This window comes from Mustela lutreola, chromosome 10 (genome assembly GCF_030435805.1).
Source record: "Mustela lutreola isolate mMusLut2 chromosome 10, mMusLut2.pri, whole genome shotgun sequence".
In the NCBI taxonomy this organism is placed as follows: domain Eukaryota; kingdom Metazoa; phylum Chordata; class Mammalia; order Carnivora; family Mustelidae; genus Mustela; species Mustela lutreola.
Genome location: NC_081299.1, coordinates 36,905,620 through 36,922,318, shown reverse-complemented (window position 1 = coordinate 36,922,318; position 16,699 = coordinate 36,905,620). Strand labels below are relative to the sequence as shown.

General features: G+C 54.4%; 1 protein-coding gene across 8 annotated transcripts; it reads left to right on the top strand.

Moving 5' to 3' along the window:
• Positions 1-232: 232 nt before the first annotated feature.
• On the top strand, positions 233-16,316 carry TAL1 (TAL bHLH transcription factor 1, erythroid differentiation factor). Of its 8 annotated transcripts, XR_009345177.1 has the most exons (6): positions 721-1,391; positions 2,980-3,141; positions 6,530-6,973; positions 8,376-8,470; positions 12,815-13,487; positions 14,979-16,316. XR_009345177.1 is itself a non-coding variant. In XM_059136515.1 (5 exons), exons 3-5 carry the CDS (start codon positions 6,531-6,533, stop codon positions 13,267-13,269), a joined length of 993 nt encoding a protein of 330 aa, XP_058992498.1. In that variant the 5' UTR covers positions 234-327; positions 2,980-3,141; position 6,530; the 3' UTR covers positions 13,270-13,555. The 8 variants fall into 8 exon arrangements, 7 of the variants coding, with proteins under 7 accessions (XP_058992501.1, XP_058992498.1, XP_058992500.1 ...); XM_059136515.1 differs by lacking the exons at positions 721-1,391; positions 14,979-16,316 and adding an exon at positions 234-327 and having other exon boundaries at positions 12,815-13,555; XM_059136517.1 differs by lacking the exons at positions 721-1,391; positions 14,979-16,316 and adding an exon at positions 349-573 and having other exon boundaries at positions 12,815-13,555.
• The last annotated feature ends 383 nt before the right edge of the window (positions 16,317-16,699 follow it).

The window sequence follows — 16,699 nt, the reverse complement described above, 5'->3', positions numbered from 1 at the left end:
GGAGCCGGCCCCAGCGCCGCATAACCAGTCTCCACTCCCTCCGGTGAAATTGCCAAATTAAAATGAATCATTTGGCCCATAATGGCCGAGGCGCTTATCGGGGGCGAGCGGACCCGCGGCAGTGCCTTATCTCGGCGGCGCACACGGCCCCGGCGCACCTCGGCCCATGCTAACGAGGCCCAGAACGTGAGCGGGATTAGCGCGCGTCGCTGGAGGAGCCCGGGCGCGCGGGCGGGGGACTGGGACGGGGACGGGGGCGGGGGCGGGCCTCCGCTCCAAGGACCAGGCCTCAAAATGGCCACACGCATCCCCCCGTAGCAGCAAAACGTGAGCATTCCGGCCTTTTTCTAGGGGAAAGCAACCTGCGGCCCCCCGCGGAACTCCCCATCAGTTCTTCTCTTCTATTCCCCGCTCGCAGAAGAGGGCTTCGCTCCTTTTCCCTGTGTTTCTTTCGATGGGGGGCATTTTCCACGGACGCCCTCCGCTCGCCGCCGCCGCCCCTCCCGCCTCGGAGACTCTCTTCCTTCCTTCCCCTTTTTCCTTACGCAATATACAGAAATGCGCGAGGCGGTGGTTGGTTTTCATTTCTTCTTGGTGGTTGTGTGCATGCGGTGGGATTGTGAGTGCGTGTGCGAGCCGTCGGCAATGCTGACTTCTTCCGAGTGTGGTCTTCCAGGCGAAGGGCTGTGTGTCTGAGTGTGATGGTGTCCGCGGTCTTTGAGCCCTCCTGCGTTTTCATCGCTGTATACGATTATGCTCGTTTTTCCTTCTCGACAAGAGTCTGGCTCTGCGTGTTGGGTTGTGTGGCCTTTGCGACTGTATTTGGGTGGTTTCGTTGTTGTGTCGGACATATGTGATCCTGATTACGTTAGATGTGTGTCCACGAGCGATTGCGTTCTGATTTCGTTGTATCGTGTTGGCCAGTGTGCGGGCCTGACCATGTCGGCTTGGAGGGCAGCGCTGGGTTGTGTTTACTTTGCTTCCCTTCTGTGGGGCTGGACCGTGTGTGGTCCTGTCCGTGCTGGGTTGTGTGCCTGTGTGCTTGTGTCCTTTAGAAGTGTATTTGCAGATCGGTGGGGGGTGGAGGGGAGGGCGAGCTGGAGATGGAACCGCAAGTTGAGGAGGCGGCAAGGGGGCGGGGAGAGGGATTTCACATTTTATTCCAAATTATGATGTATTCGGAATCCAGTGTTGGCTTGGATGGGCCGACGGAGCGCTATCCGCGGCTGCTCTGTCCAGAGGCCGGTCGGTGCCTCCGTGTTTGAGGGGTTTGTTAGCGAGTGGGAGGTTCTTCCAGGCTCGAAGCTGAGCAGCGCTCGCCGAGGCCCGCGCCTTCACGCCGGTAGCCGCTGGCTTCGGTTTCCGCCGCACCCAGGCTTCATCCATTTCTGGTCAGTTTCGCAGGTACCTCCGCGGGGTCTGCGGGAGAGGCCTGGAGAAGACAATGGGCGCATTCTCCGGGTTTCGCTCCTGGGGTGGGGCCCCTCGGGTTAATCTAAAAGGACACTTTTCCATCCCTTCCCCGGGTGAGCGACATTGCGGTGTGGATCAGGTATCCGTCGCATGGGTGACCAGAGCCAGGCTTTGTGGAGGGATGGATCAGTGCTGCCCTCGCTGTATAAAAATGGATTTTGTTTTGCCAGTTATTGTGGTTATTAATGTCATCATCATCATCATCATCATCATTCTTTAATTAAAGTAATCGTTGAGTAGCGAAGTGGCTTGTCCAACCATTTAGCTTCTTAGGAGCGATAACAAAGCAACCCGGTCCCCCACAGCCAGCTCTATTATTTTTTAAGTTACTGGGTTTGAGGTAGGGAGAGAAAATGGAGAGAGGAACGGGGCACAGAGACGCTTTCATAAAGCAAAAATTAACCCGAACCTAAGACACAGGAATGAGTGGATTCCCCCCTCCCCCACCATCTAGATTGGAAGAGGAGAAAGAAAATCTCCCGCATTGGACTGAAACCCCAGGGAAGAATTATTCCTATATTTCCACCAAAGCCAGAGCAAAAAGGAGTCCTTTGGAATTAATCCAGGATTTCGATGTGTAATCATAAACTGGACAATTTAGGCAAAACAAATTAAATAAAACCCTTTGGAGAAGAAAAAAATGCAACCTAGATCTCCCTGTCTTACACACTGGGGAGCAGTATTGGACTTTATCCTTCTTGCCTTTGCCTTGTTTATTGCTGCAAGGAATTATTAGAATTCTCCTGTACTCTGAACACTGAAAAAATTAAAATCATTGTGTGGAGATGGTTGAAAGGAAGGTGGCGGCAGGCTTTTCTTTTCTTTCTTTTTTCTTTCTTTCTCTCTCTCTTTCTTTCTCTCATTGGTAGGAAGAAAAGAGGGGACCTAGATAGATCAGATATTTGCCACCCCCATCCTCTTGGATCCGTGCTGTTCTGACTCCATTCCTGTGGGAAAGGAGCCTTTCCAATCGGGTTCTGGTTTCGTTTTGCACTAAAGGTGGGCATGGAGAGAATGGGGACCTTGGATGTTCTGCCCTACAGATCAGGGTCTGAAAACCGGATTCCCCTTTTCCAACACACATTTACCCACCCAGTGGCGCTAGGCGTTTCGGCTGCTGATCCGGCCTGACTCGGGTTCCCAAGCCAACCGCATAGACCCGTCAGTGCTTAGAAAACAAACTCGGCCACACTGAGCCAGACAACCCCGTCGGAGGGCCCGAAATTGTTCCCGCGGTCGGTGTAGACCTTAAGCTCCTTGTTGTTGTTGGAGTAAATAGTTATTCCTGATTGGTCAAGTGTAGGGTTCTTTTTTAAGGGGCCTGGGGGGAATCTTCAAACACCTGCAGGGTGGGGGCAGAAAGGCATTTGCAATTCCCTGGGCTGCTTGGTGAGGACAGGAGGTAATTCCCAGCCATTGACCCCCATTTCTCTCTCTCCCTCCCTCTCGCCCTCCCTCTTTCTCTCCACCCCCATCTTTCCTGGAAACTGGCTTTGGGCGCGGCAGACTGCTCTGGACCACACCGTGGCCTAACTGCTGGTCTCTCAGCGAGAGAGGGGAAAAGCAAAGATCCCCGTCCGCAGCTTGGACCTTGGCTCCCGCCCCTCTCCGGCGGCGGCGGAGTGGAGATCCTATTCAGAGGGGCCGGTTTCTCTAAATATGCCCCAGGTGAGTTTTGGGGAACAGTATTAGTGGAAACAGCGTCCAGGAAGACCTTGGGTTCCGGCCTGGGGTGGGGGAAGCTTAGGACAGAGGACAGTCCAGTCTACAACTGGGGGAGGGGATGAACCCAGAGCTGGGAATCTGGTATCGGTGTCTCTGTGACTTCTAAAGCCCTTTTCATTTTGATCCTGGGTAAAAACACCTAGCCGGACCTAGTTCCCCAGGCCGCTCCCATCAGTCCTGGTTCTGTGGGTGTTTCACAAGGCTCCTAACTTTGGCGCGGCTATATCCGGATGGTACAGGCTGTGTGTGCCTGGGCCGCTGGCAGGAAGAAGGCCCAGCCACCCCGGCTAGCTATAGCGCAGTCCCAACTCGGGTGGGCCTTGACTGGGGCCTAAGGCCTAGGGTGGGGCTGTGCTGGAGCACCCCTCCGCTCTCTCACTCTCTCGCTGTCTCCTAGTGGCTGGAAAGGTGGCTCTCTTCACTGGTGCTTTTGGTTCTCCAGCAGGCTTGGGGCTCCCCCAGGGGGTCATTCGGGTGTGGGTGCATTATGAAGGACAGGAAGCCAGCTAGCTCTTAACTCATACCAGGAGAGGCTGTTTTCTTAGGAGAAATTTTCCCCTGCCGGGCATTGGGAGCTGCCCGAAACCTAGTGCCTGCCCCCCAGGAGCTCCTGGGATCCCCGTCTTGCTCAGACATAAGCGGAAATGTTGCGGCCATCTGGCAACAGGAGATGAGGATCCGGTGTTGGGGGCTTCGAGCTGGTTCTGGGTGACACAAAGACAGAGGACTTGTACTGGTCAAATAGTCTAGTGTCATTCTGTTCAAAAGCTTCTCCCCACTCTCTTATCTTCCCCAAATAAAAACAAATGAACAAACAAATATCACTCAGGCTTTCCTTCCAGTAATCTTAACGAAGCCAAGTGATGGGGTTTAGTCCCCTACAACCAAAGGTACTTATGAGTGCTCTGTTGGCTTTTTCTAGAGCATGGACCCCTCCCCTGGGTGATCCTGGTTGCTGAACAGCCCGCTAGGTTTTCCTAAGGTCCGGGGATGGGTGGGGAGAGGTCGGCCACAGACCCTGGGAACCAATCATATAGGTTTATCACAGGGAACCTGTGAGATATAGATATTTATAGGTGGCTGGGGAGGGCATTTGGGGCCAGGGTCAACTCATTTGGAATATGTGATCCTCTTGCCCCCCGGGATCCGTGCCTACATGAAGACTTGGAATTAATCAGAGGGTATAAATGTGTCATAAGGAGAGCTTGCCGCGTGCACAGTTTGTTTGTTACTGAGTTAGAAGCTGTGGCTGAAGCAGGTGTCACTGGGCACACAATGGTGTGTGAGGACAGTAAGGTAGGTTGCTAGGACTTTGGGGCTTGTCGCTTTGACCACATTGGTCAAAGGATAGTATATTATATTATATATATATTATAGTATATTATATTTGACCACATGGTAGTATATTACTGGTGCATTTCCCTGCTGCAGGGGAGCCAGGAAGACTGGACTAGTAAACCTCTGGTGCAGTGTCTTGGCAGTCCCATTCTGTGGATACGGATCTATTGTTTCCGCCATAGTCGTAAACTCACTTCCAGTGAAGCCTTGAGGACCCACTGCCTTTGTGGCTCTTTTCACCAGGTCTTGGAGAATTCTCTTATTTCCTGGTGAGCCCATGGAGTTGGCAGACCCAGGGCAAAAGCGTAATCCAAATGGCAATTCTCTGTCAGCTTGTGTGTGGCAATTTTGCTGAGCTCTGAAGGAGGTTTCAGAAGGTCAGGTCTCTCTTCTGGGGTGGGAGGACGTTTCTCAGGCCAGCCCCGGTCCAGAGTGGTGCAGTGGCAGCGCAGCTGCCGTGAATGATTAGACGGAATCTGCTTGGGCTTGATTTTCGTGTATTTTCTGCTATGAAATATCCCAATCATCTAATTTTGAGACGAGAAATCCCATTTTCAACATCTTATAAAGCCTATTGATTTGATTATATATGTGTATATCTGTGTCTGTGTATGTGTGTGTGTTTATTTTATTAAAACAACTCAAAAGCACTCCCAGACTCCAGACCCAGAGTCTCCTGGTTTTTTGGTTTTTATTCTTTTGGGGCCCGGCTCCATGGGCATCCAAGCTGGGTGATGGAAGCCTCCACCCCTCTACCAGCAAGTGTTAGTGGAGAGTAGAGCCTCTTTGGTCACCCTGGAGTATGGTTTTGGAGAAAAGGAGTGTCCGCAGCCCCAGCAATATACTTAGGAGGGTGTATACAGGAGGATAATGTAGACAGAGTGAGATCGTAGTTCTGGTCTTGCTCTGTGGCTCTGTGGCAAATAGGTTCACGTGACCTTGGGCAAGGCAGTCCCCTCGCTGGCTGGGTCTCCTTGCCAATAATAATGTTTACTTGAGCATTTGAACGGTGCTTTTAAATGCATTAATGAGGTATTGCTCCCATTTCCCAGACTAGACCAGAGGCAGGAGAGGGGGATGGAAGAATTCAAGGGCCTTCATGATATCTCTTCCCACTCAAGGGTGGGAGCTGAGACGCCCAGTGGCCTGGGGGCGCTCTGAATGCCTGGGTTCCACATCCACTTAGCCAAGCCTCCTTTCCACACCGCACCTCATTTCTGAGTCCAGTTGAGCTCAAAGAGGTGGAATGTGGAGGGGGAGGGGGATTAGGGCTAGGATCATCTCTCCCACGAGTCTCATCTCTGGTATGGTGGGGAGTAAAGGGCCACTGGGGTTTCCAGCAGCTGTGTAGAATACCCGGTGTATTTGCTTAGTGCAGACGGACACTCCCTGCGGGGGGGGGGGGGGGTTGTGAATATGTGTTGAAAAGGAGGGCAGGAGTTTCTGCCAGCTGTGGCACAGAGGACCCGGGGCCCTGCAGCCTCCATTCCCTGAGGTCTCTACTTGTTGAGAGGCAAGGGAGGTTCGAAAATCACCCCACCTTCGCGCCAGTTTCCCCGCCAAAACCAAAAGGGGGGGCGGGAGGAACACGGTCAGGGGATTTGTTCCCTCCTCTTCCCTTGCGGCCTGAGCAGGGGGACACGATGTTAGTTCTTTCTCGCCTCTTTCTACATTTCCTTCCTCCTTTTCCCCCCCTTCTGTTTTCTTTCGCTGGCTGTATTCCTTTTCTTCCAGTGCCTGTCGTCTTTTTCCATCTCCTGGGTCTCTGTGTCTCCCAGACACCCTCTCTCTTCTCCCAAACCATAGTCCCTCTTTCCCTCCTGCCTTCAGGCCCCGGGGTGGGGCGGGGGCGGGGGCGTGTGTCCATGTGGCACTAAGTCCGCCTCTTCCCACGTCTCGGTGCGCGAATTTCTCTCTGCCCTTCACTCACCCCTCGGTGGGCTGGGGGCGGTTGTAATAGCGGGCGTCCGCTTGTCTGTCTGTCTGCCCGCAGGATGACGGAGCGGCCGCCCAGCGAGGCGGCCCACAGTGACCCCCCGCTCGAGGGACGGGACGCGGCCGCGGCCGAGGCCCGCATGGCCCCCCCGCACCTGGTCCTGCTGAACGGCGTCGCCAAGGAGACGAGCCGCGCGGCCCCCGCGGAGCCCCCGGTCATCGAGCTGGGCGCGCGCAGCGGTCCCGGGGGCGGCCCCGCTGGTGGGGGCGGCGCCGCGCGGGACTTAAAGGGCCGCGACGCGGCTGCGGCGGCCGAAGCGCGCCATCGGGTGCCCACCACCGAGCTGTGCAGACCTCCGGGGCCCGCGCCCGCCTCGGCCCCCGCGGAGCTGCCCGGCGACGGCCGCATGGTGCAGCTGAGCCCGCCCGCGCTGGCGGCCCCCGCCGCCCCCGGCCGCGCGCTGCTCTACAGCCTCAGCCAGCCGCTGGCCTCGCTCGGCAGGTCAGCGCCGCGGCGGGACCGGCGGGACGGGAGGGACTGGCGGGACTGGCGGGACGGGCGGGCGGGGTTGGGGGGGAGCCCTCGGCCCAGGCGTCCCACCTGCCCCTCGGAGCCACCGCCTTCCTCCCGACGGCGCGGAGCGGCGGGAGCGCAGGAAGAGAGGGGGTGCTATGAACCCGAGGGCGGAAAAGCCCGCGCGCCCGAGTCCGAGCGCCAGCGACTGGGGGTCCTCTGTGGGCGTGTGCGTGTGCGCGGGGCCGGCTGGGGGGTGCAGAGTGCATGGGTGTGCGGAAGCCCGAGAGTGGGTCCACGCCTTCGGGAGCGCGGGCTGTGGCTGCCAGTGAGCAGAAGCACCCTGGCCGCGCTGTATGGGGTGTGTGTGTGTGTCTGTGTGTGTGTGTGTGCGCGCGCGCGCGTGCTGGGGTGTCGTGTGGACCAAGTGTGAGCAAGAATGCTTGAGTGTGAGCAAGAATGTGTCTGAATGCACTCACCGTGCAATTCTTCTGGAAGCTGCCGTCCTCGGTGGACAGGTAAGAGATAGGGATCTGAGGTTGCAAGAGGGCTCCCTCCCCTGAAACCGCTACAGGGCCGATGTGGGGAGCGGATTCCTTCCTCCCCTTCTGAGCCCCTATGCCCTTAGCTTCCGTCTCCGGCTGGGGTCTGTACCCCACTCCTGTTAAGGTGTCCGTTCCCCTGCTGGGGCCACTGAGATGGTGGGGAGATGGAGGTAGGTTTGGGGTGGAGACAGGAAGATGAAGCAGGGGTTGACAATGTGGGGCAGTTAGTGAGTCTATGGGAGACCTTGAGGAGGAAGCTGTTGAGATCCCAGAGTGGTGGTGGTGGTGGTGGGGGTGTAAGCAGTGGTCAGTGGAGGGAGGTTTTCTTTCTGTTGTCTGTGCACAGGCCCCCTGGGGGCCAGGGCAAAGGTGGGGGTGATTTGTGGGAAAAGGGACCCCGTGCCCTGTGAGGTGCAAATTGCCCACCATCAGGTGTGAATGCGACTCCCTGCCTGTGTGGGTACCTGTTTGGGAGGGTAGGTGTCTGTGGATTGTGTGCTCACTTCTGGGAAGGGGCGTATGTCTGCCGGTGGGGTGTGTGTATTCAATTTTGCGTATGCTCCATGTGTTCACTTCTGACTGTGTGTGTGTGTGGGGGGGTGTGGGTGTGTGGCCCCTTCTTCCCTTGTTTGTCTCACCGAGGAGAGAGAGTAGCAGCATTCTGTGGGTGTGTTTGGGTGTCTGTGTGTGATGCTCCTTGCATCCCAAACCCAGGTATGAAGGGAGCAGGGTTACCCTTGTTTTCTAGGGGGAGAGGGCTGAGGAACCTGTAGGGAGGATCCCTCAGGAGGCTTTCTCCCCTCCACCTACATGTGATCTTGTGATCTGCCTGCTCCCTCCCACAGTGGGTTCTTTGGGGAGCCAGATGCCTTCCCTATGTTCACCACCAACAATCGAGTGAAGAGGAGACCCTCCCCTTATGAGATGGAGATTACTGATGGTGAGTCTACCTGCCTCTCCCTTTGTACTCACCCCTCGTGCTGGTTAGAGCCCCAAAGGTGGGATCTTCAGGGACTATACACCACAGGTGTCTCACGTAGATGGGTTGGCTGCCTTGGAAGGAGAGTCTTTGCCCTGCAACTGACCTGGGTCAAGGGGAAGTCATGGGTGGGGCTGGGGGGGTGCCATCCTCACGCTCCTGGGAAGATGGCACATGGCAGTGAGGACACACTGCAGCATTTAGCCCAAATCTCTAGGGTCAGTTGCAGTCCCCACTGTAGCTCCATTTCCACATTTGGCAAGAATCCTAGGGGGAGGGCAGAAGACCCTCAGGGATTTCTTGCACCTCCTCCCAAGTCCTTTTTGGAATCTGGAGTCTGCTCTCTGCCTGGAATTGGACAGCTAAGGCCCTTGTCCTAGGTCCCATTATTGTGGGGCCCTCTTGTCCCCTGTTCCATACCCAGGGCTGAGACCTGGAGTTCCCGTCCCGACATCACAGAATCTACCCTGCCCTCCCCGCATCCTCTAGAAGGTCCCCAGCACTACTATTGTGAACTACCTGAATAGTCTTTCACGCTGAACTTGGGAAAGGGGTTGGATGAATGGGAAATTTGGAGTATCCTGGCCCTCTTCCCATGTAGTAGATGAGACCCAACACCAGGTGGCGGGAGAGCAGGCCCTTCAGAGCCCGGAACTTGGAGCAAATCCCTGGAGCTACTGCCCTTGTGTCAGCTCCACTGAGGCCTGGGACCCCTGTAGGAAGGACACCTGAGGATTTGAAGCCGGACTGGGATTTATTCAAGGAGCCAGCAGGAGGGATATGTATAAAGCTGGAGCTTCTGGAGAGGAGTCCTCTGTGGTGGTCTGGAGGGGAGAGTGCCTAGAGTCTGGACAAGGAACAGACCTTATAGGACCTAACTAGCCAGGGACTTGAGGTGTGTAGGTCCAAGAGGGAAGGGTGGTGGGTTGTCAGTGCTGCTGGGTTAGAGAGGGGAGGGAGGTATATCAAACGAGAGTAGGCAGGACCAGCCACAAAGTTCCCCAGGGACGAGAGGGCAGAAGATAGGAGAATCAGCCACAGAGAAGAGGAAGGAGGAGAAGGGGACAGGAGTTGAGGTTTTGCGGGGAGTGCCGAACTACAGGGAAGCCATTACTAATAAATGTCACCAATATTTACTGAGCACCTACTCAGTGCCTGGCCCCAGAGAGGCGGAGGACACAGAGGGATGGACAGACTTGGGGAAGAGGAAGGTGTAGAGAGGTGGGGAGTTCTCTGGGAAGCTGCCAGAGAGGAATAGACAGAAATGGAGGTGAAGAGGAAGGTGTGTGTGTGGGGGGGGGGGCGCGGTACAGAGTAGGTCCATGAGACTTTGGAATCAGAGATTTCACCAAAAAGAATCCATAGAGGTGGAACTAATGGAAGGGCTGAAGTTGGGACTTGGTGTGGATTCCTACTGCTGAACTTTCCTGATTCTCTGTTTCCTCATTTGGAAAGTGGGGAGAGTAGTAGCTTCCTCACAGCTTGCTGAGAGAGTACAGTGGGGTAAAGTGTTTTTAGGGCCTGGCTGGGGATAGGTGCTCCTTTCGGAGTTCTGTCTCGCTACAGCCGTGACAGCAATTGTCATGTCTCTTCCCCAACTAGTTGCTCCCTCCAGGTCAGCCAGCATTAGCCGTGGAGCAGGGATGGACCTCCTCATGTCACAGTTGAGGGATGGCCCTCTGTCTGGCCCAGAGGCCAGAGAACAGAGAGTTATTTCCTCTGCGGCAGGCAGCCCAGGGGAGGCCGGCCGGCAGGTGTCTGTTTTTTCCCAGTCTGGGGCTGGTCTTTGGCAAAGAGTCAGCTGGGCCCTGGGCCTGTTGGGGTTTGGAAAATCAGCTTGCAGACGCTATCAGGCAGGGGTTACGTTGTCCTCCCTGAGAGGTGGTGTGTGTGTATATGTGTGTATATGTATATGTATATTTATATGTATATGTATATACATGCATGTGTGCATCCGTGTGTATGTGTGTCCATGCCAGTGTCCGTGCCTGGGTGAGCCATCCTTGTCTCTCCTTAGCAGTGAAGCAAGCTGTAGGACCAAGGGGAGGCCTTGACCCCTCCTCTCCTGTTTTCCTCTATCCTAGCTTCCCCTTTCTGAGGTTGAAGAGGGCGAACAAATATCCCCAGCCTAGGAATTCTTTCAGTGCATGGAGCTTCCTGGTGACCGCTGGGAGTCCGGCGCTGGGCTGGCCTCAGTGTTGGGAGGGGAGCGGCCACCTCAGCCCAGGAGCTCAGGAGCATCAGGAGGGCCCTCTTCTGTTTTCTCTGGCTTTGGGAATGCCAGGTCGGACTGGGACATTGAGTGCAGTGCTTTGAATGCCATAGGTGCTCAAAACATGCACACTGGGGTCTGTTACTGCTTCACAAGGCTCAGGACATGAATCTAGTCTGAATTTCGGTCTAGTCTGTCATCAGTAGACATGGAGAGACTGAGGCAGCCCTCAGACACCTGTTTCGAGCCTTGCGTGGCCCATCTCTCCATTTCTTTTCTTGGGGAGAGAGCCCACAGGGTAGGTTGTTTTCCCTCTTGTCTGTGCTCTCTACTCCATTCCCCCGCCCCCCATCCCCGCCAGCATGATCAGCCAAGCCTGTTTTCCATCACTCTTAGAATAGAGTTCTCCCACACTTACTGCAGAGACCTGTGGGGCCTGGAACCAGTCTACTCTGATCACACCCACACTAATTAGCCAGGTTGGCTTGGGCCATTTTCCAGCTTAGGGCCTTTGCCCATGGTAGTCTGTCTTCCCTACCTGGGCTTGGCTGGCTCTTCTTCAGCTCAAGTTCTTACCTTATAGATGTCTCCTTCTCCAATATGCCATCCCCAACCACCTCAGCTAAACGTAGTAGCTCCTTTCCATCTGTTACTACATTCAGCCTCCTGTTTCTTTATTTGTTTGCTACTTGTTCATCATCTGTCATCACCATTAAAAGGTATGCTCCATGAGGACAGGGACCCTATTCCCCTTAGTGCCTGGCACGGTGTCCGGCACGGTACCCAGTTATTAGTATGTAACTGATGGATGGGTGACGATAGCTGCCATTTACTGAATGTTTAATCTGAGGCAGGTTTGTATTAAGGACTTTACCTGTGGTAGCTGTTCAATCCATGTGACAGTCTCATGATTTCAGTTACTCTTGTATTATCTCCGTTTTACAGATGACTAAGCTAAAGCACAGAGAGTTTAAGTAACCTGCGCCGAGTAACTGTCTAGTGAGTCCTAGTCAGGGATTCAGTCCAGAAAGTCTGGCTCCAGAGTTTGTCTTTCTCACTAGGGCTGTATGGCCTCTTGGCACAATGAATGAATAACATAAGGTCCCTGTCCTCAAATGCCTCACAGCCCCAAGAGGGAGACATGCATAGACACTAATGGTCAAAAGTCCCAGAAGGGTGCCTGGGTGGCTCAGTCAGTTAAGTGTCTGATTCTTGGTTTCTGCTCAGGTTGTGATCTCCGGGTTGTGAGATTGAGCCCCTCATCAGGCTCCACACTCAGCACAGGACTGTTCAAAAGACTCTCTCTCTTTCTTCCTCTGCCCCACCCCTTCCTCCCCAGTCGGATCTGTGCACACGTGTGTGTACATGCTGTCTTTCTCTCTCTCAAATAAGTAAATAAATATTTAAAAAAAAAAAGATGATGGAGATCAAGGAGTTGTAGGGCCATGGTTATTGGTGAGGTCTGGCCCGACAAGTTGAGGGAAATCCCCCGAGTGGAGGAAACAGATGAATGGGGGTTTGAAGGCTGAGTAGGAGTTTTCTTTCTTTTGGTAAAGATTTTATTTATTTATTTGACAGAGAGGGACAATGCGAGAGGGAACACAAGCAGAGGTCGTGGAAGAGGGAGAAGGCAGGCTTCCCATTGAGCAGGGAGCCCAGTGCGGGGGTCGATCCCAGGGCCCTGGGATCATGACCTGAGCTGAAGGCAGATGCTTAATGACTGAGCCACCCAGGCACCCCAGGAGTTTTCTTTCTTTCTTTTTTTTAAAGATTTTATTTATTTATTTGACAGAGAGAGATCACAAGTAGGCAGAGAGGCAGGCAGAGAGAGAGAGGAGGAAGCAGGCTCCCTGCTGAGCAGAGAGCCCGATGCGGGACTCGATCCCAGGACCCTGGGATCATGACCTGAGCCGTAGCAGCGGCTCAACCCACTGAGCCACCCAGGCGCCGCAGGAGTTTTCTAAGTAAAAAGCAAGAAGGCATTCTAGGTTTCCCAAGTTTTCCAAAGGATAGTTTCTCTTCTTCTGTACAGGAAAAGGTGCCTTGGGGGACATTCATCTCTTTTTTTTAAACTCTTGTCCTCCTACCTCCAGGTCCCCACACCAAAGTAGTGCGACGCATCTTCACCAACAGCCGAGAACGATGGCGGCAGCAGAATGTGAATGGGGCCTTTGCTGAGCTCCGCAAGCTGATCCCCACACATCCCCCAGATAAGAAGCTTAGCAAGAACGAGATCCTCCGCTTGGCCATGAAGTACATCAACTTCCTGGCCAAGCTGCTCAATGACCAGGAGGAGGAGGGTACCCAGCGGGCCAAGCCTGGCAAGGACCCCGTGGTGGGGGCTGGTGGTGGAGGAGGTGGTGGAGGGGGCGGTGCACCTCCTGATGACCTCCTGCAGGACGTGCTGTCCCCGAACTCCAGCTGCGGCAGCTCACTGGATGGGGCGGCCAGCCCGGACAGCTACACGGAAGAGCCGGCCCCCAAGCACACAGCCCGCAGCCTCCATCCCGCCATGCTGCCTGCCGCTGATGGAGCAGGTCCTCGGTGATGGGGCCGGGACCGTTCAGGACCAGCCGGGAGGGCACCTTCAGGCCGCTGGGCCTGTGGGCTTCAGGGCAGGTGGGGTGAGGATTGGGCAGCTCTGAAGCAGGGCAATGGACTCGATGAGCTTTCCTTGGTGTCTGAACTTGGCAGAGCCCTAACTGCCCCCGGGGCAGCTTCCCTGACTCCTGCCTCAGTGGGAGAACAGAAAAATGGAGCAAAGTGGTAGGTACTTTTTATGAAGACGGCACAGTCTTCCCCCTTCCCCCAATCCCTAAGACTTCTCCAGTAAGAAGCTGGACTGACACTGCTTTTGTCCTGGAGCTTAGGGGCCCTGTCTTTGCCAAGACCTGGGGTTGTCAGCTCTCCCCGGCAACATCCAGCAACCTCTGCCTTGCCTTTAACCCCTCCCAAGCTGGCTGGTGTGGCCTGTGTGGCCACTCTGTCCAAATACATAGGTACCCAGTTGCCGCCCATTTCTGGGTGAGCCCCATCTTCACCCAGGCCCATGTCGGTCCACCCAGCTTGCCAGCTGCCGTAGACAGTCACAAGCCTCGAGGTGCCTTCTATAGGGCCTGGTTGAAGAAGATGGCCAGTGGACAGCTTGCTCTCAACTAGCTGGGCCAGAGGGTCAGAAAACCCAGTAGCCCTTACTGCTTGCCCCGGGGATCAAAGCTCTGCTTTCTCCCCACTGAGACTTGCCTTCCTAATCCTTTTGGGGACTGAGTCTGTAGCTGAGAGCCTGCCTTGGCAGGCCTCATGAAGGCAGGGAGAGGGAGAATGGTGAGTGTGAAATTGAACCAGAGCTCTTTGGGCTTTGGGTTCGAATCCTGGCAGTGTCTCAGAGCAGCCTGCCTGTACTCTCCACTCCCCGCCGCTGTTCTGGTGGCAAGCCGATGGCCATGCACCCCTGCTTAGCGTGGATGTGCAGCCCCGTCTGTGGGTCCTCTGATGCTCTTCTCTAGGGTGTGTGTCTGCTGATGGCTTGGTCTGAACCCAGCTGAGCACAAACCCTGTCCTGCAAATTCCTGGCATTTGGGATTTTTGCTTGACTTTAGTTATTGGTGGGATCTTTAGGTCTTGATAAGACCCAGGCTGTAGCCCCACTTGGAGGGCAGGGGGAAAACCAATCAGAGACCTGGCTGAGACCCAGACAAGTGCACATTCACGCAGCAGAATCTCCAGCACCCCTGCATTCTACAACTCCGAGTCATCTAGGGTGTGTATGGAAGGTTGGCTTACCGCCACAGGAGCACCCCGCTCTGAGAGCTGTACATGAAATTTTTGTAAATCGAACCCTCATCCTTCATCTTTTAAAGAAATACTACCGCAAGTCCTTTTGTAAAGTGAAGAATTTTTTTGTAGAGTGGACCACTGCCCCTTTTTGATCTCTTGTGTCAATCCAGGTGGTGGGACATGGTTTTCTTAAGGCCAGGCCTGCCTGTGACATGCGTTCCACATCCATGGAACAAACCCTGCACAAGCCCTATACACGTGTCATTGTACCCTCAAGTCACCGCAGCCACCTCCCACCAGATTCTGTCTTTGAGGTTAGAGGGAAGACAGTCCCACCCAGTGAAGGGCCTTGGGCACAGCCCTGTGCTCACAGGGCACAAACCTGGCTCCGTCCCCTCCCTCTTAAGTTGTGAGGTCTAGTTTGTGAGTAGGGGAGCAACGTGGTAATCCTTTAGCACTCAGACTTTCTGTCCATTTCAGATCCCCAGCATCCTATTTTGCTGAATATTAGGCTTGTTTTCTTTCCAATGCTTGGAATCTCCTGTGAGGAATCCCATCTGTGTAACGAGGGAGCTCCTATCCTCGGTCCTAAAGCTGCGTCTGTTTCCCGGTGGATTAATTTGACCTGGGAGTGAACAGTGGCCACAGTATGGATGGATGGAGAGGTTTTAGGAGACGGATCGCTCATTCTATCAGGAACTCAGGCTTCTGGCTTCCTCTTCTCTCAGACTTGCAGAATGACGTGGATAAGTTATCCCTCTCTGTGTCCGTTTCTCATAAAATACCCTGGCTTGGCCTGTCCACTAGGGCTGTGGATTCCATTCCAAGTGAATTCATGAAATTAGAAGCATTTTGAGACCAGAAAGAACTCTTTCAACCTCAGCATCATTCCTGCAATGGGGTTTCCTATCCTGAGTCCAGGGCCTGGGCAGTGGACCAGTCTGCCTGACTGCGCAGGATCTGGGTAATTTAGGTTCCAAACCACTTTTACCTGAGTTATCCGGATTGTCCTCATTTCTCCAGATTGACCTCACTTGTGTCTCCTTCCAAAGAGAGGTCGAGGAGTGAGAATGGAAAAAGATATGGGCAGAGAATATGTAAGACATAACACAGCTTCCCGCCACGGGCCTGGGTAGGGATGGGCAAAGCCTCGTGTTTTTGTAAGACTAACTGAAGATCCACAATTTTAATGTTCATCTGCACCCCCCTCGCCCCACCCACCACACCCTCCTCCTTCCTCTGCCTCGTCACCTATGAAGAAATGGCAACCTTCCAAGAATAATACCTGTGCCAAGGGAAAAGATGTAAAAGGGGAAAAAAAATCGAGAACAGAGATGATTGTAAGAACTGGATGGATTCGCATCTTTTCAGGAAAATTCTTATGCTTTTATTGGCGGTGACAAACGACAAGATGGTACAACCTTTCTTCTTTTCCAAAAACAGAGCAAAGGGCCCAGCATCTGTAGTCAGCCGACAGCTATCTCGGCCTTTGGGGATGGTCTGGTCGTACTTGTGATTCCGATGGTACGTGACCCCTCCCCCGCCGAAGGCTCGCCCCTGCCCCTGTACATAGAGCGTTGTTCCTGTGGGCGGGCCCAGCACTTTCCGTCTCTGTTGTACTGTACGTGATGGGTTGTGTTGGTCTCTGCATTTTTCTGCAGAAGAGGAGTAACCGCTCCAGGTACCTTGACCTTTGTACAGCCCGGAGGCCAACACTGTGGGCGTGACTCTTTAGCAACACAACCCTTGTGGTGATGATGTGTGTATATATATAAGGATATATTGGGAAGATTTCTAAATAAAAGTTTTACAGACGGGCTTGGACTCTGTCCTTGCAGCTTATACCCCCCACGCCTGGGAGTTGGGACATTAAAAGGAAGGGGCCTGGTAAGAGTCTGTCTCTCCCGAAATGGAGGGAACTCCAGAGCTCAGCTGTCCTCTCGGGGTGGGATCCCACTCACCACCCACCACCCAGAGGCTCCTCCTATGAAGGTTCCATTCTTTTCGCTCTGCCAGACCTTTGAGTGGGGGACTCTTCTTAGCATCGTGTACCCACACTTTTGGCTCGGGGCCACCCCACAGATGGTCCCCTGTACGTGTTGGGTTCAGGCTCCATGGCTGGGCTGGTTGCTTTTATCATTGGTTCAGGACAGACTAAGTTCTCAGCAGAGCAGGATCCCAGGGGCCCTCATGACTCAAAG

Coding starts and splice junctions, on each gene's coding strand:
- TAL1 (XM_059136518.1), top strand. CDS start 6,531: ATGACGGAGCGGCCGCCCAGCGAGGCGGCCCACAGTGACCCCCCGCTC. Junction 6,974..8,375: donor CCGCTGGCCTCGCTCGGCAG/GTCAGCGCCGCG, acceptor TCCCTCCCACAG/TGGGTTCTTTGGGGAGCCAG. Junction 8,471..12,814: donor TGAGATGGAGATTACTGATG/GTGAGTCTACCT, acceptor TCCTACCTCCAG/GTCCCCACACCAAAGTAGTG.